The sequence below is a fragment of the Eufriesea mexicana genome, unplaced genomic scaffold (assembly GCF_001483705.2).
Source record: "Eufriesea mexicana isolate 0111107269 unplaced genomic scaffold, ASM148370v2 scaffold15889, whole genome shotgun sequence".
Lineage (NCBI taxonomy): Eukaryota > Metazoa > Arthropoda > Insecta > Hymenoptera > Apidae > Eufriesea > Eufriesea mexicana.
In genome coordinates this window covers 24,344-51,414 of record NW_016923285.1, presented here as the reverse complement: position 1 = coordinate 51,414, position 27,071 = coordinate 24,344, and the positions used below count along the sequence as shown (strand labels likewise).

The 27,071-nt window shown below is 31.8% G+C and overlaps 2 protein-coding genes across 2 annotated transcripts in view; one reads left to right on the top strand and one right to left on the bottom strand.

Moving 5' to 3' along the window:
- Lerp (lysosomal enzyme receptor protein) overlaps positions 1-27,071 on the bottom strand; it is a 37,707-nt gene that overhangs the window by 5,174 nt on the left and 5,462 nt on the right. The gene's annotated exons all lie outside the window — the stretch shown is intronic.
- Positions 1,977-27,071, top strand: Tl (toll like receptor). The gene is made up of 6 exons (XM_017909196.1): positions 1,977-2,297; positions 20,625-20,854; positions 22,789-23,786; positions 24,197-24,515; positions 24,728-25,321; positions 25,510-27,071. Exons 2-6 carry the CDS (start codon positions 20,663-20,665, stop codon positions 26,635-26,637), a joined length of 3,231 nt encoding a protein of 1,076 aa, XP_017764685.1. The 5' UTR covers positions 1,977-2,297; positions 20,625-20,662; the 3' UTR covers positions 26,638-27,071.

Below are 27,071 nucleotides of genomic sequence, written 5' to 3'. Positions count from 1 at the left end.
GTCACATCTGGGTATTTGAATGCTCGACTCTACCTTCAATTCGCTATACCGAGAGAGAAAAGAGTGAAAACCTTTCCTCGAATACTTATCGCCTTTTTATTGTGTTATATTTAGAGATTCGCTTGGCGAATGTTCTAATGCCCCATACAGGGTAAATCATACGGTTAGGACGGTCCAAAGTGGAGGAAGATAATGGAGGAAGTAGTTTAAAAGATAAACGATAAAAAAGCTCTCTGCTTTCTTATGACCACGTTCTCTTTCCAAACATGATAATGCAAAATTCAGTAAATGCTTTCATTTCTCAGATATGCATCTTTTCCTCATTTTCTTTTTCCTAATTTTATTGATAGATCTGCTAAGTGTCTGTTCCTGAAAAATTATATATGTATGTAAATAATAATTATTTTATTTATGGTAAATTAAACAAAAATTTTAGCTTTAAATTATTTAGCAATTTGTTATTTATAATGTTCCCACTTCCTATAGTTTATTAACATTTAATCTTTATAATTATTTAAAAAATCACCTGATTGTGAATATGAGTAAATAATAAAGTAGATTAAACATTTAGAAGAAAAATGTTTTGTCTAATATTGGAGTACAGATTTTAAGTACGCACTTCAAAAATATATGTAGGAGATATAAAAATAAAAACTTGCGTAATTTGTCTGCTCTAAATACCTAAAGTGACAACCTAATTTCTTCAGTATTTTCATACAATACAATAATGTAATTGCTTAAATATAATTAACCATATAATATTTTTCGATATTAATGAGGAATTTGGAATGAATAATAAATAAATAAAGCAAAAGATACAATAAAATATTGAGTTTCGTTTAGATAATAAAAATCGCTTCTGTAATAATAAAAATCAAAAATTCTTAAGTATTTTGTCCTACGTTAAGAGGGAAAGCCGATGTAACGTACCTTTATAAATATTTAGAGAGGGAAAAGTACCAGAAGAGACACATGTTCGGTGAAATGTTTGAAAGCCCTTTAGAGAGAGTTTGGCTTCTGGTTTGTCTGGTAGAGAAGAAGCTCTTGTTGCAGTGCCTCTTCACGATATTATACTATCTCATTACATTTATTTAGACCAGTGAAACCAGAAACGCAGTCCCTTAACCTATAACTTTATATGTATAGGGTGTTCAAAGTACCAATACCCTAAAATTTTAGTCGACGAAATTTAATATAAGAATTTAAATTGCTTAAATTAAATTAAATTACAGAACTTATAAAAGTATCTTAAATTGCTTGCATTGCGATAGAAATAACATTTAAATTATTTACTTAATGCTATGTATTTCAATATTAAATTACTTAAATATCGATTGTAATTTTAATATATATTTTAATAATGATTATACTTATGAATTATTATTGAATTTGTTTCTACGTTTTCCTTATTTTCAGAGGTTAGAATTCATATGTCATAATTTATAATCATTCATATGTTCAATTCACTCGATAACACATTTCAGCTAAATGATGCGTATTTTTTATCATTAGTAATAATGGGGATATCTGAAATGATAAGAGATGAAATAAACCAGATATATATATGCTGCATATTATATATGTAATTATATATATTATTGCGCGCTTTCTTTCCATGATGACACTCTTATCATATCTCCTATTAAAATACACAAACATATTCAGTATTCATTGCAAAATTTAATAAGAAATGAATCAACAACAACGATTCTATCATTTTCATACAGTGTTATAGAAATAAGAACGAATCATGGTTAATGTTTACCTCGAACAAGATTTACTGTTGTTTATGTTCAAATATATCGTCAGCAAATTAAATGCAAATTACCACGATAAACTAAAAATTTCCGACGGGATTTCACTCTTTTCATAAAATACCACAGGGCCTTCTCCCACTACATCTGGCGGCAAACTTATCGGTCCGTTTGCCCCACCACTTTCAGTCCACTGATTGGTTCGTTGATCACGTGGTTCTACGCCGTCATTACGAGTTCGGACTCGCAGCAAACAGCGCGCGTGGATAATCGACAGTTCTTGTCCGACCGTTTTGGTAGGTGTTACGTTTATGAATCTCAATTTGGCTTGACGCGATTACAATTCTCGTTTTTCTCTCATTTGCTTCATGGTGTTGCATTTATCGCTATCGAATCAAATGGACCTCGCGACCGAATGATCGTGGTTGTGAAATTATGCGCAGTGTGTTCACGTAATTGAATGGATTTTATTCAACGCGAAAGAAAACAAAATAAATAGTGACTTCGAATGGTAGCAACGAATAATCCTCTACGTTAAAACTGGTAAGAGAATCACTCTTCTGTTTGGAATAGTATAGTAAGTTTATTATTCCATAGTCGACTATGTTCATGTTTAACTACAGCTGCGTTACCGAAATCGATCTGTTTGTATCGATTCCCTTGTTAGCGACTGAATTCTCGTACTGTTCTCGTGTTTCGAAGTGAAGAAGGAGAGACAAGAGAAGTGATTATTCTCGTAAAAGGAAAGAGTACGCGAATAATTACTGTGAATCATATTTTGCTTTTGGTACTAATAGTTGTGATCGGAATAGCCAATAACCTTTTATCGTCTAAACATATTCGTTGTGTTTGTGATCACAAAATATAAAAATTAGTGTTCGATAAATGCATCGGTATTTTAATACACGGTATGACGCGCAAAGACGTTATATTTCCTATGATGTGTTTTCCTAGAACCAGTTAACCGTTGTTTTGTAATGCTTGCTCCTTCCTTTACACGTCGATTTATCGATCAAAATTCCTGCGAATTTTCTACAGAATTATTATGTCCATCCATTATTATTATGTGTAACAAAAGTGACAGTAAACAAGGGAGCAGCAGTTTGATTTTGTGTCACTTGTTTTTCATCGGCATATGGTAAACAATCGTTAAGCGTGTATACGGAAGCTTGATACGGCGTTGCTATTGTTAGAACGTTCTCAGTCATATTTCTCAATCACCTGTATAAGACTCGTGGGGCGACATGTTTGTTACAGGGAGATGTAACGATTTTATAATTATGTAATTTTAATTATGAGTGATTGTAAATATTCTAATCGATAGTATAATATTAAACTTCTTGAATATAGTTAAATTCAATATTTTACATTTAGATACTTGTGAAAAAATTCAAATAAAATTATTATTGTATCGTATTATTTTCAAACAATTTATTTTAAATAATTTTTATAAAGTTTACTGATTTAAAAGCTTAATTGGAATTCCAACAAAAGTAAGAATCAAATATTTTACAATTTCATTCTTTTATGGCTAATGAATATTTTTGCTACATAACCAAAGATTAATTTATTTTATTTACAATAAAAAATAATAGTGCACTTCTGTATCTACCATTTTCTTCTTCAATGACTACAGTATTTTTTATTTATTGGTTTTCCTCTCTTATATTATAGCGGGAATCTGTCAGCCTATTTTTAGCGGGAATCTATCGGCCATAACCTATTCAAAGAATCGATTTCCAACATCGATTGTTGTATAATATGAATATAACTATTAACTACGTGGTATATGGATGCAAAAGAATGGCAACCTTTTAAAATCCCTATTTATAGAGATAAAAGTAAAGAAATAAGTATAATGTACATATAAATATACACAATATAGGTATAAACAAAATTATAAACATAAACATAGAAACAAATATAACAAATAAATAAAAATATGGGAATAAATGTAAAATATAAATGAAAATAAAAAGTAAAGCAAGTTCTTAAAATATTCTTTCAGTTTAAACCGGAGTAAACAGATATTAAGTATTAGTTTGTTACCAACTATACCTCTATACTGAGTACCGCTGTAATATGCAGCCCATGTACTCGTTCTTTTTTTATTAGTACTACTTACTAAAAACCGGTATTTGCGTTCGTGTGAAAAATTATCAGCATGAATATGCAGTTTACATTTCTTAGGATTTACCTACTATATTTATCACGATACCGTGTAAGTACAATTCTGTCATATTTGTATATTTATATATTACATTTCACTATGAATAATGCAACCATCGATTAAAGTTTAGTTATTTCATTAAAGTAGGTTAGTATAGCAAGATATAAATATCGCAACGGTACTGTTTATGCAGAGAATTTATATAGAACTACACAACAAAGTGACGGAGTGACGAAGAATATAAGGCACTGAAGATTATTCCCGAGGAAATTAATGGGAAGTTTCCAATTAACATCAATTACCAAGGAGCAGAAATGTTAAAATGTCTCGGTGAAGCAAGCTTCTTAAGCAGCAACGAAAGAAGAGAAGAAGTATGAAAGACATTCTTTACAACACATACTGTTGTTCATAAAAATATCAACCACCATGGAGAAATCTCATTTCGATAGTCTTTGCAAACTCCATATACAATGATTAAATAGCTGCTTATTCCGAAAAATAATTCTACATACAAATATAAAACATGCACATGTATAATTTCATGTAGGCAAAATAATAATATGGTAAATGCTGTTTGTTAATTCATAATTGTATATGGAATTGATTGCGTGAACCGAGCAATGATAATTCTTTGCATATTTAACCTTGAAATACTATTGTACATAGTTTCTATACTATTATACGCTAACCATGAAAATAGTTTTAAAAGAACATAGTGTCATTAACATAATAAGTTTCACTTGAAAGAACTTCAGATCTGCTATTAGATAAATCTTTTCGTGCCAGAAAATGCAGTATCCTACTGTAGTATTTCAGGGTTAAAGGAAACACTTTGTTCTGCATCCAAATGGTTGGTTTCCAGAAAGAAGAATTCTTTGAATCACGTAACGTGCATTTGATTTTCTTTTTCTAGTTGGATAACGAAACAGATTAAAAATTTATGAATCTAAACAGTGATGTACCTAACAATTATATTTCTGAATTTAGCTAAATAATTTACAAGTGCTTAGAATGTAATATATAAAGTAAATAGGCCACTACTACACATAATCACTATTTCTCTCTAAAAATTACAATTTTTGTTGATCTTCTTGAAGACTTTATTCCTCAAGTTTGAATTGTATCATGCAAGGAATAAAAGATAAGTTACATAAGCAGTTTTATGTAATTTAATTAGTTTAACTTTCCAAAGTAAATATTATGATTCATGATCTGATTTGAGATCTAGTAGTTCAAAAACTCGTTGCTCGTGTAGGACACAATACTCCAGATACAATTTTACTATAAAAATAAGCTAAAGTGACTTATTATGGAATTTACCTTTTATCGTTATTATAAACATACCAATTGAACAGGATTTCAAACATAATCAGAAAAATTTTAATTATCCATGAGATAATCAAAACAGCTACACCATTTCTCGTATAAAAATGAACATCTTGATTATCAGGCATTCGTTGATATGTATAATGGGCCTAATATCGTATAAAATATCTCTATTTGGTATCATACGATTTTAATCCCTTACAAGTTGCGTGTAATCCACCTGTATTAAAAAATATATACATAACAGACAATGGTGGCATTAAATTGCAAAGATCGACACTGGCAAATCGGGGGAGGAGTGAGGGAGGTCACTATACAAAGACGACGCTTTATTCTATTTCATTCGTATCTTCTTTTTGCATCGATGAACTTTTATAGAACGATATTGCATTTCGCATTTGCACAGGAGAAGGGAGTTTATTGCACCTCATGTTCAACGTTTGAAAACAAAGTGCAGCTGCGATTCAAATCGTGCTAAACATTTACAACTTAAATAATTTATAGTCCATTGCTGAGAAACTTGTAATTCTCACTCGAGTCAATAAAATATAACAACACTGCATTTCTAATTTAACGTTAAATATAAACTGACAGTAGAGAAGTATAGTATATTATTAGAGTTTATTAATATTAATTAATTGGTAATAGATAGGTAAATTGATAATAAACTAGTAATAAATAAATAAGTAGGTAAAAAATTGGTGATAAATTAGTAAGAAATATTTAATAATTCATTGATATAACAAATTAGTATACATCAGTGTATAATTTTTTCTCAATGCTAACTAATATAGTATTCACTGGCAACACTTGATATTTCAATATCCTAAGTAATACACGATTATTATATCTCTGAAGTAATACTGACACTGGTATTTCTTTTCCAATAAATTACCATTCAGAGAAGCCACAATCACTACCTTCGCACATAATAACCCATTTTACATTTAAGAGGGTACATTATCAGTGAAGCAGCAATGAAATTGCTAGACCAATCAAGGAACATCGTATCAATACTTATATAATGATTGTTATGTTCAATGAAGATATCTTCGGTCAATAAAATGCCGTTCGATTTTGCAAAGTAAACAAATTTCAAGTCTCAAGAGATAAACAAACACATGGAATATCCTACTTTTATGTAACATTTCAAGAATCCACCTCCATCTACCAAACTGAGGTCGCGGAGGTACTAACATAACTCGACCTTTTGCATCTCTGTTACGTTCCTTAACACTTTGCCGGCTGCTGTCACAGCACAATGCTTCCACTATGCTTCCGTTTTAACTCTCCCGATTGTCTTTTCCCGACATTCTTTAAGCAGATGCTTGTTCCGTTAGTCTCAAATATTAGTGCCTTTTTAAATAATAAGGATAGCGTAAATATGACCATCAGCAACTAACAGAACCCGCGCGAAATTCACCGGCGGAGAGAAGTGAGCGGCTGGTAAAGTGTTAATAACTTGGACATTCACTCGGATCTAAATTCCTCTTCCTTTTTCTCCCCTGGCACGTAAGCAAACCTCGACAGGTTTCTCTCGACAGAGGCAAAGAGAACGCGTAATGTCCTTGGTACCGCTGAAACGACATTGTCTTCACCTGTGCGCGACTCATAGAACTGTGCAACTCGCGACGCGATTATCTCGTTAAAAAGATACCGATGGGATAATCGATTCAGGGAATCGCGGATAAATCAATCGAGAACACTAGAAGATAAATGACAAAGCAATCGACAATAATTTTGGGCGTTCTTGGGAAACTGAGAAAATAGCGAAGAAAGATGTAGCTGTATCTCCGACAAATTTCAATATTTTTTCACGGAAAGAATAGCGTATACTCCTTAAATATAGGTCCAAACTATGCCATAAATTCTGACACGATAATGTCTTTATGGTTCTTAAAAAAAAAATCCCAAACAGCACCTAGAAGATTGTCCTGTAGGCTAGAGTACCGCCTTAAGCAACGAGTAATTCTTGATAGCTCTTGAGTACAGTAGTAGGAATTTTTGGGAAATATATTAAGAGATATTTATAATAATAGTCAATCGAAAATAAATTGTGTTTTTATATTTTAAAAATCGGAAATGAAATATCACATATTACGCCACTCGTATTCATTATTAAATTTATCGCTTAAAATGTTACGTGTGTACACGTGTTCTCAGAATTTTAAGTAACATACGTTTAACTTTGAACTTTAAAATTTACCGAGAACTAACTACGGTACGGAGAAGTGCGATTAATTTATTCAAACGAGTTTATCGACCTCTGTCTATCACCTTCGGTTTCATGCGTATTACCCATGTGACAAACATTCCTTCTCATGAAAACAGAGATAAAATCTTTCAGGAATATTTATATTAAAGCTGTAATTTTCAATTAGCATACTGCAAAAATTTGTAGGTGTATCGTAAACATTTTAAAAGCATGTAATATCTGATTATGTTTATAGTTACAGGCTATTGATCTGAGGAAAAATAGATAATCATCTAAAGCTGCAATTTTTATATAGCAAAATTTATAAAACGCTTTTAAAATTTATAAAATGTTTATAAAATGCTTATAAAATTTATAAAATGTTTATAAAACGCTTATAAAATTTACAGAACGTGTATTGTTATATCTTTTTCTGTTTTCTTTTTTTGGAAATTAATCAGACTTATATCTACTTGCTCTTATTATTTCAGTAAAAGATATGCCATACTGTGGTACGTCATAGAATTTTACTAATAAATTCTGTATACGCCACGAGATATGTATCACAAAGCATACAAACTAAAGAATTTTATGTTTATCCGAAGAACAACTTCTTTTTCGATCTATCATTTTCTACTAAGCAATTTGTCGAAATATCTTGCAACCACTGTATCTAATCATGTTATATAAGTCATTAATAAGTGAAAAATTAGATTACGAATCTTTCGATCCAGGAGGGTCATGATTGCCGATCACCTTTCTGATAGCTATGTGACATAGCTCGCGTAAAATATCAAAATACTTAATTGGCAACGGTATTTAATTAAGTAATTATCTATGTAATACTCGCGATCGTTTATAAACAAAAACATTCAAACACTTGGCCTTAATCGCGAACATAAATCACTTCTAATCTTCCTCTTGTACGCTGAAAATGTTTTCTCGAGATATAGTGCTTAAAACTTGGAAAACTGGGTCATTGGGGAGAAAGATCACTATGTAGCATTGAAAAAATTGATTTTTTCGATTTTCGAGAGAGATTATTATTAACCCTTTGCACTCGGGAGGCACCTCTCAGGCGCCATTTAATCAGATTATAAAGATCGATGTTAATTAATATATCAAATTTACAATTACTCAACGATGCGTGGAATATCGAAGCAGAATAATTTTACGTCTTAATTTGCATACGATTTCTTATTTGTCGTTTCAACCATTTGCACTCTACGCTTTTTTGGCTAAAGAAGAATAGAAGTTCAAAGATTTTCTGTTACAAAGCTGACGATATCTTTCTGAGCAGTGAATAAGAAGTCATATGACAATTAACACGTAGAATTATTTAATTTCGATACTTCGCACACCATTACATTACCTGAAATTTGACATATTAATGAATATCGAGCTTCGAAATTTTATCAAATGGCGACTGGATGGCGCCTCTCGGGTGCAAAGGATTAAAAATGTCGACTTTATGACAGAAAGTCTTCGTCGAATTACTATTTTTCTGTAACGAAAAAGTCGCCGATTGCAAAGGGTTGAAATGATGGGATCTTAGCTAATAATTTTGCTTTTCTTGATAATGGAGGATCTATTTTTCCTCTACCAAGGATGAATGTGATATACTTAAGTCTTACTCTGAATTCTGTTGATACTACCACAGCCTTTTCATTGATAAAAGATGGACAAAGAAAAAATGTCATTGTATAAATAGATGTAGAAGCAGATGATTGCAATTTTGTTACTTTTCGAAAATTTTTGATTTTGTGAAGCTTCAGACGTATCAGAAAATCATTAAAGTTAAGATTCCAGAGTGACACAATTTTTCAGAATTATTACGATGAACAAAATTTTGTTAAAATTTCAAACAATCGATACAGCTATGACGTTCAACAGGAACTTTTGTTTGAATTAGGTAAATATTGATATATGAAGAATGACACGCGAAAAGCATGGAGAAAATAAATGAAAATATATGGAGAATTATGGTAATAAGATATATTCTTAGAAAAATCGTCGCTCTAATGTCACGAAAATAGTATTGTATTATTAATTACCAGGTGTTTTACGTCATTACTTTTCCTTTGCTTTTTATGTTCGTACTGCATTTATTTCATAAAATGCTGCACGCCACGAATACCTAAATATAGAAACAGGAAAAAGAATAAAAAATTGTAATACTAATATATTTGAATGATGCAAAACTGACCTTTGCGGTTCCTTCCTGAGGTTGAGGATAATTATGTACCACGCGTATGTACCTTTGATTTGAATCAACGAAATGGAACCAAACTCACACGGATTTGCATTTAATTGCGACGATTTTCTATTGTATCGTATTGTAGGATAGCAAAAGAAATCGCGAATCGGCTATTGCCAACAAAAACAAATTGTAAACCGATCGATATCTTCTAGAAGCAAATCGAAAAGTTATTCTATATAACAAAATTAAGTTGCGTGATTCCTCTACGGGCAGGTGAAGCGTAGGTTAACCCCTTGATTACGGCAGATTTTGATACGCAGCGGCCGTACCCATACGGCAGGAATTGAGTTACGATGTGCGCCATTTTTGTGAAAACAAGCGCCCTCCGTGTCAGAAAGCCAAACTACGCCGAGCGGCCATAAGTGCCCTGCGTGTTACAAACGCAAAATTTCTAAGCGCCTATAGGCGTCCTATGTGTCACAAACACAAAATTTCTAAGCGCCTATAGGTGCCCTGTGTGTCACAAACGCAAAATTTCTAAGCGCCTATAGGCGCCCATAGTAGCCAAGAGGTTAAGGAAAGCATAAAAGCGTGGTCCTTGACAACCAAAACAGAGTCCTTAGAAATCGGTTGTGACCAACACAAGCGTGAGTCGCTTGGTGTTGGAAAGACAGTTCTAACCCTTTGCACTCGACGATTTTTTCGTTAGAGGAAAATAGTAATTCGAAGACTTTCTACCATAAAGTCGACGATATTTTTAAAGCGGTAAATAAGAAATCGTATGCAAATTAAGACGTAGAATTATTTTACTTTAATATTTCATGCATCGTTGGGTAATTGTAAATTTGATAATAAATTCGAGAGACGCCTCTCGAGTGCAAAGGATTAAAAGAGTGCGTCTTTGTGTGTTTTCGTTTCGTTATCTTGGTGTTCTTTTCCTAAGTTAAATCAGTTTACGAGTTTCGAGTTTGCGTTATTGTGTTCTTGTGCTTTCGACAATTTTCGGTGTCTCAAGACCAGTATTCGCCATCCTACAATATCGAGGAGTGATTAGGTGTATCTAATGGATATCCATTGTTGAATGATACTGTATTCTTGTTATGAGAAGGCAGAATTTTTCTTTGATACTAGAATAACCGATTTTTTGATCATTTAAAATGTGTTAATTATAAGTAGTATCTCAATATGAGTCGAATATCGATTTTATTTTAAAACAGGAATTTATTTTTGATAATAACAAAAAGGAAAACTTTGGGATCAGATATTTTAATTAGATTGGTAGTTCTAGTGTCAAGATAATTTTTTATTTAATGAGTCATTTAATTTGTCATATTATTTACAATGAGCACGATTAAATGTATCTAATAGATATTCACTGTTACAGGATTTCTGTTACAGGAAGACAGAATTTGTTTCAATGCTAGAATTACCGATTTTTAATGAGTATCTAAACACAGGGGGCATAGGTAATAGTAATTTCAGTGGTACAATGAAAATAAGCGAATATATTAATTATAGTTTTATTTCAATATAAGTCGATATTGATTTTTTTAAAAGCAGGTATATGTTTTTAATAATTACGAAAAGGAAAACTTTGGGACCACACATTTTGACTAGATTAATAGTTCTAGTGTCAAATTAATTTTTTATTTAATAAGAGTCACTTAGTTTGAGGTATTAATCTCATATGATGAAAGAATTTTTAGGTATTTTATTAGGTTTTCATCTAATTTCAAATTACATGGAAATTATTGATCGATATGGGATAGTGATAGTGTTTTGGGGTATTTGATGAGTATTAAATATCGTGTTATATTTCATTTTTATCCTAAGAGAATAGAATTTCTTCTTTAAATTTATTTTTGTTTGTGACCAATTGTTTAATTTAATTATTTGATCGAATAAATAGTATTTAAAGAAAATTCGTTTCACCTGAATTTTAAATTTTCTAAATAAATTTGGAGGTTATCGATGGTTTTAGAGAAACACAGCACCCTGTTGGTGGCAACCATACTATCGTCGAGTTAGGCTGTTTTCTCAACACGGGGCTGCCGACTTCTCGATAATAAAATTACGAACTGTCTCCTTAATTATAATTACCCAATACAATTACACAATTTTATACATACATGCACTCCAAAATATTATCCAAAAATTCAAACAAATTTAGAGGAATTTAAAAAGACTCTCTCTTACGCGAAAACAAAAAGATTTTCAAAGAATGGAGGAAATAAATAATTTAACATCATCGTAAAATGCAGAAGATATTAAACAATTTCACGCGTATTTTCTCTGACACAATTTCAACCAGTTCCCCAATTTTCCCTACGTTGATAAATTTCTTTCGTTCCTTAATTCCCACAGTGACTCTAAATTTCCCTCGTTCCCTAATTTTCCTTTTATTCCTTCACCCGCCTTATTCTCTAATTTCTTCCACACGTCTTAACCTCGTCAACGCTATCTAAATTACTATTTCAAGACCACGGTCCGCGACGCAAACCTCGTTTCCCGCGAATTCGCTCAAAAGACAGCGCGACGCCACAAAGAAGCGGCAGCCAGGGGTGCAGAAACTCGTACCCTTTAATCAGAAGAAGAATAAGAGCAACGTTGCTCGCAAATTAAGCGTGCCGCAGCGAGTCCAGCTGACCTCTGCTTCCCTTTGCGCGTTCGGTTTACGACTCCATCTTGCGGAGGTGGAGGAACGCGTGGAGGCTGTTGAAATCGAAGTCCTCTGACAATATTTACCCCCATTTGGTTATGAAAAGTAGCAGATAAAAGGAAATACGTGTCGAATATTTTTTTGAGAAGTACCTCTCTTCGAATTTTATCAAAATTGAAGTGCAAGGGTCGAATATGGTTATTTGTGAGATAGAATAGTGCGTAGAAAGGGTACGTTGCGTCCTGAGCCTGATGGTGGACTCAATGATACTGTCAGTGGTGCAAGCTATCAGGCCCTTGTCTCAAACATAGGATACTATGATCAGGAATTTGTATTTGCAGAAAAATCTCAGGACAAACGAATTATGATAGATTTTGTACATGCGACCTTTGTGCTTACGAAATTTCTTGATAGTTCCAAGGCAAGACTATAAAATTGCGGATTTTGAGAGCATAAATAGCATAATTCATCGAGAGAAGAGAATATTTTTATCGGGTGTTAAAATACCTAGTGATTCCATCTAAAAGCGACACTGTCAGAGTATCCAGATCGAAACTATTGATAGGGAGCTAATTTGATTTAAAGTCTCTATTATTGCAGTGATGCGGAGTCAATCGGACGTATATCACTCCTAGTGTTACGAGTCAATTATGCGAATGTCATCACTCTAAGTTTAAAGTGCGCGAGAACGCGAATATAGGATTGCACACTTGTACTCGATAAATATATATTGTGGTTCTTAATATTTCAAGGATTACAATGAAAATTGGGAAATACATTTTAGGAATGTCATACTGAATGATGTCACTGATTCCAATGCAAAGAATTAAAGAAAACTCTATTAGCCGTCACCTAATACCTAAGGTCTTCTTCCAAAAAGGCAGCCCTAGACCAAGCCTCTAGGAATGTTACGCTATAGATTAAAACAAAATGAGAAAAATATCGATTCTTTGTCTGTCTACATTAGGATCCCCCTTAAGCTTGTATCACATCGTTAATTCCAATGCAAACAAATTTCAAGAACCCTATCATCTGGCACCTAATACTCAATGTCTTTGCCCAAAAAGGCACACCTGGGCCAAGTAATTAAGAATGTTGTACTATACATTAAAGTAATTTAAAAAATATCTACACTAGAATCCCCTTTAAGCTTGTATCACATTCTGATTAAATGGTGGCTGAGAGGCGTCTCTCGAGTGTAAAGGGTTAAAAAAGAGTGCGTCTTTGTGTATTTTCATTTCGTTACCTTGGTGTTCTTTCCCTAAGTTAAATCAGTTTACGAGTTTTGAGTTTGTGTTATCGTATCCTTGTTCTTTCGTCAATTTTCGGTGTCTCAAGACCAGTATTCGCCATCCTACAGTATTGTATTCGCTTTCATCATTTTGTGGTATTTAGGGTTTAATTGAGCTTTCATTTATATAGATTTGATACAATATAGATATATAATCAATCATTACAATGTTATTTTTAGGATCTTTCTGTTTAGAATTCTTAATCTATTATCTCGAATCGCTTCAATTTGACAAATTACAGTATTCCTGTCGTGTCAATTTCGTTAATTAAATTGAACCGACTAAAAGACTTTAAATCAACGTGACTATGGCATGTAATTAATCATCTCGACTAATCCTTTATTCTCCACTATCTACAATCATAAACTACAATATTACTATAATCAGTAGTTAAGTATAGAATGTTACAGACAAGTTCTATATCTCTTATAAACGTCTATCCGTTTCCAAATATCAAAATATTTATACGAGTAGATTGTTCTTCGTATAATCCACAGAACATGTTTGCAGTCGCTAAATAATTTGCAAACGAAAGTGAAAGTGATTCTTCTGGAGTGATAGGTAAGCTACCATGATCCATAAATTAAACTGAAGAAAGAAAAATCGGATTTTTTCCTTGATATATATCTACATTGCTACGAGGCTTCCTAATTTTGTTTTTCTTTTATAAAAATTTGAATTGCTACAGAAATGATTAAATTAATCTTTTTCCCTATTTGATACAAATTTTAATTCTCATGAATATTCTTTCAAAATTTCCTTTACGTAACGATTTCTCGACCATGTTACAGAATTTTATCCTATCACGAGTTAAAAAACCACGTGTTCGTTATACATGCCAGTACAATTAATTTCACGAGTATAACAACACTTATACCACGCCGATGAAGCACGATATGAAGCATGCGATGTGATAATAAGAGGAAGGATGTGGGGATAAGGAGTACATTAAAGCCATTGAATTTTAAGATATAAAATTTGCTGAATTAATCCCATATCAAAATTTCACGATGTGTTGTTTAATGATATATGTTAATTATTTAGAAAATATTCGATTCAAAAGATATTTATCGATCATAAAAATGTATGATATATTTATATATGTTAATATAAATATTTAGATATTTATATATTAATTACAAAAAATTATTTAATTAATTAATATAATACAACTTGGGTATTAATAGAATGATTGTTAAAATTAACACTTATCCTATTCTAGATCTATTCAGCTAATCTCTTCACTCTATAAAACAACTACTACATCGCACTTCTCTGTAAAAAATTTTTTTTTCTTTCTTATACTTATACACATCTCGTCTGTTTGAATATTTGTATATTTTTATTTTTATTTTTCTTTGTTACTATTAATTTTATACGTCACTGTAATAATTTTCTTGTAATTTTTCTAATGAGTTAATCCCGTATAAATAAATAAATAAATAAATAAATAATAATATCTATAAAAATATCTGTCTGCCAAATTTATCGAGTATTTGCAATTATTACAAATTAGTTCAGCAAATTTAATTGTAATTCCAGTTCTTTTAATGCTCGATCGACTCTTAAGAATCGCGAAATTCTTATTATTTTTAAATTTAATGATGCTATCCGTTAATCGTCGAAAGAAAATCGTACTTTCTCCGGAATAACTTTTCCTCCCAACTATTGTCTCAAGTAAAACTGAAATTCCACGAGAGTAGAGAGAATATCGATAGGTAAATTATATAAAAATCGTAACATTTTTTTTATAACTTATAGATAACAGTATACAGGAAATGATGAAGCATCGAGTTACTGATTCTTTTATCTTCCTTTACCATTGTACTTTTTTCAGGAAGTAAACAATTTCATTTTGATCAAATATATTTATATAAATTAATATTATTATATTCCTAAAATATTTAATATTATTGATTCCAATGATAATTGGACATCTTGTTCTGTGTAATAGGCTCTACAATTCTGACCTTTTTAAGAAACCCTTCAACCCTTTTTTCATCTAATTTATTTATTTATGCTTATACTATCACAAAAATATTTTATTTATGCTATAAAGTATTATTAGTATTATTATAATACTTTTAAGTATTATTGTTATAAAAGTATTATTTATACTAATATAAAAGCCAATAAGATTTTATTGATAATTCCAATAAAATCTAATTTTCATGTTAGATAAATTCCCTGTATGTCTTCTTTCCTTATAAAATTCTATTGTGCCATTTAAATTATCAAGGATTTCACTGATAGCATAATCGCCTCCTTCTGTGCAATAAGTTCTACAATTTTGACCTTTTTAATAGACTACAGTGTATTTCTCTACTGTTACCACATGTTACGTGTCGGTACGTGAGCCTCATGAGATATCTCGTTTTTACGTTTCATTATGAACTGTGCTCTGAAGGCTCGATAAATTCAACGAGATGCAACATTTATCATTACACTGACTATTAAATTCTCGTAACCCACGGAAAAATGTATCCTTGAGATGCATATTGCGAATGAAAAATTATTTAAATACAGATTGGCAAATCTCTGATACGACGATGATAAAGGTACTTGAAAGAGTAGCAGGAAATATATTCATGCTCTCCATTCGTTTATCAACAAAGCATATTTGCCAAGTATTTACGCTTTGATCACTCTATTTGCTTTCCGTATTTTGATACTGTAAGAGGAAAAAGATAAAAAGATCTTGAAACAAATGAGTGTTTTAGAAGAACAAATTAAATATGTACTAATCGACGAATCTTTAATATTAGCATTTTGAATATATCACCAGAAGTTTGCTAATCCTTAAAAGGTCGACAAATTGCGAAATATAATCAATATTTCTAATCTAAACATCAATATATGTATATTCGAAATATTTCATAAATAGGTCTCAATTACGAATGCACAAATACAATCACTACATTGAATATTCAATTAAATAATCAATTAGATTCAATTGTCATGATCGTATCCTAAAAATCCTAATTCTAGTGCCTCTCCTTGTCTTCATTGAAGGTACTCTTTTATTCAAACGTGCGAAGAAAGATTGTCGAATTACCATGAGAGAGGGTTGCAACTCAGAAGAAGGAAAAAGAATTAAGAAACACCCTGCGATGCGTTTCATAGGTTAACATGCAACATCACTGATTCTCAGTTTCCATTGAAACATCCAAGTATATGCATTTGGATTATCCTAATTGCTTTCCACATCCTGGTATCGAATAAATAATCATGAAACAAAGAAAAGAGATAAGACGCTTCGTATCTCACTGTAAACAGCCAAGACGTTTCAAACTGATCCCAGGCAGGAATCTTAAAACACTGTAATTACAAGGATCGTAGCTGCAATAATTAATGCTATTTTTCCCGATTTCTTATCACGTTCGACCTCTACTAAAGCGTGTTCACATGCATGCTTGTATGCATTACGCATCTTACAATGACTCGCGGAATGAGGTGTGTCTCATTTCGAGCCAAACGCGCGTACTCGGGTCGTTAGCCCGGATACACGTTGTGCAGAATACAGTTGCGAAGGATTTGATACATGGTAGGTATGATCTTTCGACATGCCTTTTGCTGAGACGTGATCGTGATACTTCATTATTGATTTGTCTTGATCCTCGAAACGTTATGAAGCTCAGAAGTTTGAAAAACCAAGGCGAGAGAAGAAATCTCGGTTTGATTAAGCGTAATGTAACAGGACCACGTTCTTTAAAATAATTGTAATGATAGGTGACACACGTTGAAACTTAGTTGCCTCATGTCCAAATGGAACTACTGTGCAGAACTTAGCAGTTTATACTTAGAAGGAATGTTGATCTGATTGTCCACAGTCTAACAGAACCATCTCCTTGAACAAGATAGTGATAATAGACCACACAAATTTTTCTTATTGGCTGGATGTGCTACATCTACAAATAAAATTATTTTGTATTGTATAACAAAAAGAATTTAGATCAAATGGAATAAAGTGACAAAGCACTGACGTAGATATAGAATTGGTGCTGACTAGTTACTAGTAACTAAGTTTAAGCCAGAGCCAATGTAATTTATTCTGTTACTATGTCAGAATTAAATATAGATTTCAACAGCATCAGAGATTGAATCAGGCGGAACGAAAAGGTACCCCTCTTATCTCTGTTCCGTCTTGATTGCCAACTTACCTAAAACTCGTACAGTAGGTAAACAACCAATTAAGTAAGGAATGACCAGACCTATTCGAGAAGCAGTCGCAGTGGTAGGAGACCAATTGTGAAATGTGTTCAGCCTTAATAGAACAACAAAGACTTTCGAATCGAAGTGATCTGTAGTCACTTTATGCAGCTCTGTTCGATGAAATTGAGAAATAGAGTTAATGAGTTTCAGAGAGTTATTTAAGTACTTGTTAATGAGATGGATGACTTAAAAAATTTTAATTAACTCTTTGTGAGTGGAACTACCTTTCACGTGGATATCTGTTTAGACAACTTATGTTGTGACAACTATACAAATTAAAATAATTTATTTTACTTTTGCAAAGCTTATTCTTCATATTTTCCAACACTCAACCACAAAGGACTAAGATGTATCTTAGATTAATGGATCTCTGGTGAAAATAGGTTAGCAAAATTGACTAACGCATTAAAGAAATATACGATTGCATGTGAAAAGCAAATTTGGCATTGGTGTGTCCTTTGTGTCCGCCTAAAAAAAAAAGAAACTAATCAAATATCTCACTTAAAATTTTATCAGGCACATCTGTTACCATGATGAACAGTTTACAAAATATTCTCAGGGGTACCTTGTGGACTCTCTGTTTATTACATTCTATTCGTTCCTTTTTTTAACATAATTGGTTTTGAGTTCATAAATTAATAATTGCAAGGAAATTTATTTCCGTTTTATGTTTAATCAAATTTTTTTGTAAGTAAGCATGGATAGTATATCTCAAAAATATATGTCTCCAAATTATCTTCATTGCATATGTACTAAACGTATTATCACTAATTAAATCTTCTTCAAATTTAAATTTTATTGATCTTGTTTTAATGTTAAAAGTAACGGTGCTTCGTGATGACGAAGCTCCAAAGGGTTAATTGACGTATAATGTTATAAGAAGTACTACACTGTGACTCAGGCAATCAAGATACTATAGAAGTTCTAAATGCGGAATCATTTCTTCGAAATCAAAAAAGAAAAAATAAAGAGAACATACAGATTGTTTAACGATTGTAAAATATTCCTTCTTTCCAAGAATATGACGTATAGCTAAAACGATTTGCCTAAGTAAAGTAAATATAAAAAGATGAAATCAGGAAGAAAGATATGAAGAAAGTATAAATGATAAAGTTAGATAAAGGAGAAGAAAATAACAGGTATATCATGTATATTATTTCAATAATGAAAGAACGAATATCAAATATTTTCAGTGAATCGAGTAGCATTATTTTTAAATTTGAGTAAAAATGTTCTGTAGTAATATATCTAAATGAAAAGTAAAAATATAATCTGAACAACAGACTTCTTTGGAAATATTTCTACGTATCGTTAGATATCCAAAGCAAACATGATTTTCCTGCAATATTCGCGGGGAGGGTGTAGCAGAATATTTTATCAATTTATCGATAAATTTCTGAGAAAGTAAAATATAGAATTTGTTTTTTTTTATAACCATGAAGTATACCAACCAGATTGCTTCTATAAATGTTATAACACCTTGCAGTGTGTTGAATTTTTGCATTATCTTTAGTACATCGAAATAATCATGATGTTCTTAACTTTATATCAGATATCAGTACCAATAATATCAGTGATCTTCTCTTATATTTGATAAAAATAACGTTTAGAGTTTCTTCGATATTGAAGTAAAAATAGTGTTTTTTAGATAATTCCCTATATCATGCTATTTTTAAATTCAGATGTATAAAATTCCATCTGTCTGTCGTGCAACGTTTTATTTTGTAAATTCCAAATTTTATCTTCCATGAATTATTTTTGTTGAAATTCCTTGAACACCAAAAGAAAATATATTGTAAATAAACAATAAATTATGTTTTTAAAATAAAGTTACTATTTGTACCTTTACCTTGGCTTCTATATGTCGCACAACTTATGCCAAAATCATTTGATCGTTTTATTACTCTCGTACACAATATACGTTATTGCATCAAGCGACAAATAATTTTAGAACATTTCATTTCAAAATATTCATTTTCATTTGAAATATTCTTGTTGTTACTCTTTGTCATTATGTTCTTAGAAAAGTATCGTTGCTGAAATTTTTCAATATTTCTTCCATTTTATTTTCCAATGAAAAATTAGCAATCTCAAAATTCCAAGAATCAATGTCGAGCTATTCTAACATCTACATAAATCTCTTCAAATATTTCTATTTTTAGTAGCTTTTGTGTTATATTTTTTATGTTCAAACTTACGAAAAAGTTACATGAATATACGGATGATTCATAATTAACGAAGTCATGAAAGAAAGTCGAATAAGGCTCGATAATTTCATTGCGGCACTTTCTAATATTCAGTACGCGTGTATCACGCCAAATTTCTTATTTTATTTTTTAAATTATAATAATAACATTTACCAGTGCAACTAAAATTAATTTACTTTACTGAAATTTATTGTACCGGCCGAAATTAATAAATTTTCAAGACACGTATATTTTTCTTCTACAAAGGAATAATTAAATTATTTTTTTTTTTCTTTCTTTTTAATACTGTCAAATTATAAGACAGTACCTAACCTATTCAAACTACTGAATAATCGCTTGCAGCGCCCCTATACAAAAAGTCACTATTTAAACATTAGAAAAATTTATCTATTTGATATATTTCACGATACGAGCTAGGGTTTTCTTATCATTGCGCGAGGAAGTTACTGCGCTAATCTGATTCGTCGTACCGCTATTTCCGACTCGCCTGTTCGACCTACCGCTGCTTCCCATTCGCCTTTCCGATGTTTAAATGCTCCTTAAACGAACATAGTCGATTTCACGGAAGTGCGCGATTTGACGGGAGAAAATTGAACTTTCCTATTCACAGCGTAAGTACGTCGATCGTACACTACGAGGCTCTGCAGAATGATCGAATCCTCGTTTGGACGTTGGATCATCCTATGGATGGTCGTTGCTACATGCTACGCTTCTGAAATACAATGTCCAACTCAAAGCTGCAAATGTCATCCCAGTCACTACGGAGACTATGAGATATACTGTCCTACAGATGAGGATTCGGCCTTCGTCGTGAATGTTCAACCGCACGAGTATATTCAGGTAAGCATGAGTGAGTCACTGTGCCCGACCCCATTGGCAAAGAACATAACTGCACATCGCAATTTCGTACCAAGCACGTGATTTTACGGGTCCCATGTAAAATGCATTATTACTCTTGTCTCGTGTCAATTTTCAAATCTATTTTTCAAGCGTTCGAGCGATCGGGGAGACAAGGTTTCTTTTGTTCTCTGTTTTGTACTCCATATACGCACATTGAATATCACGTTAGGTTTTCTATTGTCCGATGTTTTGTAATGGCATAATTAAGTAACAATGGCTTACTATATGTTACACTTGATGCGAGATAAAGTAGCAATTATTGAAATCATTTTTGATCCGTGTATTTTGATGCAGATAAATTACAAATTGAATTTTCGAGATAAGTACCGTCTGATGTCTAGACCAATTCGTTAATCGATTAATTGTAAAATTATGTTCATAATATTCATTGTTACATCATTATACCATTACTTACGACAAGTATATTAAATATATTATAACAAAACATTTGTTTAGCTCTATCCGTTGTTTGATAACCTATTAATCGAAAAAATATTGGCTATACAACTGTGTTTAATAATAGAAGCATTGGAATGTAAGATTAGACTAGTATCTTTTTACAGTTATGTGGTTCACTCCTCAATTTCCTCCGACATTAAGATTCGAAACTTTCACTTGCCATTACGTAATGTAGCAACAATTTACGTGGAAAAAACTAACGCAACCATTATCAAAAACAGAAAATTCGTATCCTTTTCACTAACAATATTTCTTCTTATTTATTTATGGATTTTGAAACTTTAAAATCCATAAATTCCAAAATTACACGTCTACTAATCTACATTTTATGATAACTTTTCCTGTTTCTTTTTCAGTTGTTTTTGATATTTAGGTATTATTCATATCTACAAAAATTTATATTTATTAACTATGAATTTTTTTTCACCTAATTTGTTTCTAAAATGGCAAGAAGATATTCATTCATCGTCAAAAATTCACTCACAATTCTAATTGCTTTCGGCATTATTTATTTTTATAAGAAATAATTAAACATATTAAAAAGAGAAAGGAAAAACAACGAGCGAAATGTAAAAGAAAAATCATAGGACAGTCATATTAAAAATTTCAAAGCTTTCAATAAACTTCACACTTCTGAAAGCAGACTTGTTTATAAGTAATATCGTTTAAAATATATTATCCACGATAGTACTCACACAAAAATAAATGTTTACATTTGCTGAGTAAAATATATATGTTAAATTAAAATGTTTAAAATGATGTGGTATATAACAAGGAGACTGTCTAAAGATTACATAAATAAAATTGGAAAGTAATTCAATGATACGTACAATATTTACAGAATATTTATTGTAAACTTGTACTATCGGTTATAAAACTAATTATAAAACGAATGCAATTATATTAGTCAACAGCATCATTAACTGCAAAATGAAAAGTTTCAATATGTTCATCCATCTTTTGTTGCTATAACAGACCTATGAAAATTTTCCATTTAGCACACTAGCGCCGCCATGGTCCATATTTATGATGCATATACTATACAGCTGTAAATATTATATGTATCATTGTATTCTTTTCTATTTTTACCACTGTAATCCCAGAAATTTCTCCTTGCTATATATATCGCATTACTTTTAATACTTCAATGTAATATAATTCATTTATCAAACATAATGTTGTAATATAAACGTTCAAATATTTTCATACATAATTATTGGTAATTATTAAAACTGTATTTTTCATAAAATTTTAGCGTTGTAAATATTATTGGATAAATAACAGTAAATTAAAATAAAGAATCATAACAATAACTCGGATAGCGCTAATAAAGTGTACTTTTTGTGGTTTTTGATTTTGATTCTCTCAAGGCAACGATATATTTTTGTTCACTAAAAATGTTTTTATCTTTACAGACGCAATGTCGCAACTCGCCAGAATGGTCCGATTTCCATTTGTCCAACTTATTACTCCCAAGCGATGTGGAGTCCATGTATTTCCGGATGTGTGGTTTACCAACGAACATGAGTTTAGGAGAAATCGCGTACAAACTCGGAGCACAAAACGTGGAGAAGCTTATATTCCAATCGTTTGGCAATCTGAATATCACTCTGAGCAAACGCCATCTACAGGGTTTTCCAAAATTGCAACGCCTAATCCTGTCGAGCAACGGCTTGACCAATCTCAGCAGCGACCTCTTCGCAGATCTACCCCATTTAGTCTGGCTTGATTTGCGCGAGAACAATGTACAGTTACCTCCTGGGATCTTCGACAGTACCCCCGATTTAGAGGTGCTCGAACTCGGTAACAACAATATGGTGGACATCGACCCGATCATATTTGATCCACTGAAAAAGCTACGATTTTTAAACTTATGGAGAAACAAGTTCACACAGCTCAGGCAAGACACATTCGACAAACTCGTGTCGTTGAATTCCTTGGATCTAAATTCGAACGATTTAACCACTCTGCCTAAAGATATTTTTGCGAAATTGGTAAAACTGGAGGCATTGAATTTGTTTTGGAACAACTTTTCGTCATTGCCAGAGGATTTGCTGCGATATAACGTGAAATTGAGAAGCGTGAATTTGTATGGTAACAGAAGAAACATGACGAAGTTACCGAATAGATTGTTTGCAAATTTGACAGAGCTCAAAGCAGTGGAATTAAGAAGTAATGGTTTGAAAGAAGTACCGGTCGATCTATTCTATGGTTCCATATCGCTAAGAAACATTAGTCTGGAAAGGAACTATATCGAATCGCTCCATAAGGATCTCTTCAAAGGTTTGACTAACTTGTCGATATTGAAACTTAATTACAACGAACTGACATCGTTGCCTGATGGAATTTTCTCATATCTAAAAAATCTGGTTCAACTGAATTTGTCTAAAAACCACCTTACTTCGATATCTAGGTGAGTTTTTGATCTCACGATGATGTCAAGATAATAACAAAATAGAAAGATAATCTTGAAGAATATTTTGTTTTGAAATTACAATAGAAAATACGAGTACCCCAAAAGTTGAGAAGATTAATTTATAAGAACTTCAATTCATGAAAAAATTTGTTATATTTTGTAATCATCTTAAATATTTTAGTATTTATTTGCGTTTGAAAGATTACAAGTTATAAATTCAAGTTAAAATACATCTTAAATGATTTAATTCATGATTTAACTTCAATTATTTCTTATATACACATTATTTGGGGAATTTTGTTAAAAATATTCATCAAATTGTTTATTAAATTTATTGATGGGGAGGAACCATTATTCGATGAAACAAAATTTCAAAATTCTAATTTTTCTTCATTTCAAACTTTCAGGCATCTTTTCAGTAGTTTAAGATCGCTAGAAGTTTTAAACATGGAAGAAAATCAATTAACAATAATAGAAGATACAAGTTTTAATTTCTTAACTAAACTAAAGGTTGCGATTTTCTCTCACAATCAGCTTACGTTTAATACTTCGTTAGCCTTCTATCAGGACGAATACGGAAGAAAATCACCTTTCCACGATTGTACCGATTTAGAAGAATTATATCTAGCCAACAACAATATTTCGGAGATATTTAGTGATTGGATCATAAGCAGCGTAAAGCTGCAAATATTAGATCTCAAATATAATCAAATATCACAAATAACGGTAAGATAATGGAAATATTATTTAATATATATTATAAAGAAATTTTTTTTTTACAAAACTAATCATTTTTACGAAAGGAAAGCTATTGATACATTCTGCGATTTTTAATCGAGTGTTTCATAAATTATCATCTTTAAATTTCCACTACAATGAGTGCAAATATTTAAGTAATAAATTTTATTGACGACGCTTTATATGAAATTTTATTTCAGACCGAAGACCTACAATTTGTATCCAACAAAATTACAGTGGATCTCACACACAATAAAATAAAGCACATTTACCTGGCAACAGTTGAAGAAATAGCGAAATTTCAAAAATTTCCTCGCGATGTAATAATAAAGGTTGAACATAATCCTATAGAATGCGACTGTAATTTATACGACTTTCTTCGTTACTTGGATGGAAACATGCACCCCTATGTTCAAAACTATTTTCATATAAGACCGGATGGACTAAAGTGTCAAAGCCCAGAATGGCTTGCACATATACCAATAATGAACTTAAAATCGAACAAATTAAAATGTCAAGTAGTGAATCCTTGTCCCAAAGAATGCACGTGTTGGATAAAACGTTACGATAAATCATTTTTGATTGATTGTTCATATAAGAATTTGACAAGCGTGCCACAAAATATCGAAACGTTACCGGAGTATCGACTTGAGTTAAATCTCACAGGCAATGAATTGACTAGAATGTCGCCTTTGGTCGATATCGGTTTGAATAATGCACAGATATCTAAATTGTCGTTATCAGACAATAATATCTATGACATATCTACAGATCAATTGCCACTGAATATAGAGGTGTGTAAAATAAAAATTTAATTTATCTTTGGGACTGTTTTGTATACTAATACAAAACAGTTTATAACGTGTTACATTTATCATACGTATGGTTAATATTATCGATGCAACATTACCTGTCTTGTATAAATTGACCATGTTTTCAAGCATAATCTTAATATCAATGCGATTAATTTTATATGTTTTAGGTTTTGGAACTGCACAACAATAATATCAGTAAATTAAATCCAGATGTCTTGAAATTCATGAATAATACCTCTTTAAATACTTTGACACTACATGGGAATCCATGGTTATGCGATTGCAACGCAAGAGATTTTCTCAACTTCATTCAAACGAAAGTTGTAGAAATCCCTAATTCTTTGCAAATTACCTGCAAAGGTATGGACATTCCGATGTTAAAAATGATAGCAACAGATCTCTGTCCCACAAATACTATAATAATTGTAGCAATTAGCATGACTATAGCTATTACTGGCTTGATAATCGGGTTACTGGCAGCATTGTATTATCGATACCAACGAGAAATCAAAGTTTGGTTGTATGCGCACCAACTTTGCTTATGGTTAGTAACCGAGGATGAACTAGACAAAGACAAGTTATACGATGCATTCATAAGTTATTCGCACAAAGATGAAGACTTTATCGTAAACGAATTAGTACCAAAGTTGGAAAATGGTCCTAGACCGTTTAAGCTGTGTCTGCATTTTCGTGATTGGCTAGCTGGAGAATGGATACCAACACAGATCGCACGTTCTGTTGAAGATTCCAGACGAACGATAGTGGTTTTGTCACCTAACTTTTTAGAGAGTGTTTGGGGACGGATGGAATTTAGAGCAGCACATAGTCAAGCGCTCAGCGAAGGTAGAGCAAGAGTTATTCTAATTTTGTATGGTGAGATCGGCCCTACTGATGATTTGGATCCAGAACTTAAAGCTTACCTAAGCATGAATACATACGTAAAGTGGGGTGATCCTTGGTTCTGGGATAAATTGCGATACGCATTACCACATCCTCCAGAACTGACAAAAAATACTATAAAAAGAAAAATCTTTGAAAAACATCAACCGTGTATACAAATTAACGGCGAAAAAAAGGAATTAATTTATCCAACTAGTATTCCCGAAACGCCCCCTGCCACAAGCACGCCACCCGCAAATACTCTCAGAGTATTTATATGCGACGAAAAGAATGAAGACAGAAAGGAGTCTCATGAAAATTTGTCTCCGACAGATAGCAGCACCAAACTTATTCTCTCATCCGAACAATTGATAAAGCATAATTTGATGAATAAAATACAATGTACCACTGTATGATGAAATGTCATCGTATACGTCTGAAAGCAGAGAAATAGTTTTCAAGACAGAGCTTCTTCTTAAACCAGAGCCATAAATTATTCACTTTGTGCCTTATGTGCCTATTATAAAGAAAATTTTTCGATGATTTTATTGGAATGGAAATTAATATATTTACTGTCACGGAACATATGGAAAACCGATCGATAAAGCTCAAGCAGCTAAATTAGTCTATGCTCACTTTTACCTGTATAAAATGTATTAAATAGGCAAACCGAATATATTATATAATATATCACGCACGTGTGATTATATTTATGACTAAAATGTTCAAACTATACTTCGTTTATTTGTATGGCAAAAAAATGAAAAATCGTCACACATGCGTGACACCGGACTTTTATGTGTTACGCATGGTGTAAGTGAACTTAGTAATTCTTGATAAAAAAAATCAT

What these genes read in the sequence shown, in the direction of transcription:
- Tl (XM_017909196.1), top strand. Translation starts at nt 20,663, where the DNA reads ATGATCGAATCCTCGTTTGGACGTTGGATCATCCTATGGATGGTCGTT. An exon ending in CACCTTACTTCGATATCTAG is followed by an intron (nt 23,787 to 24,196) that starts GTGAGTTTTTGA and finishes TCAAACTTTCAG; the next exon opens with GCATCTTTTCAGTAGTTTAA. An exon ending in AATTGCCACTGAATATAGAG is followed by an intron (nt 25,322 to 25,509) that starts GTGTGTAAAATA and finishes TATATGTTTTAG; the next exon opens with GTTTTGGAACTGCACAACAA.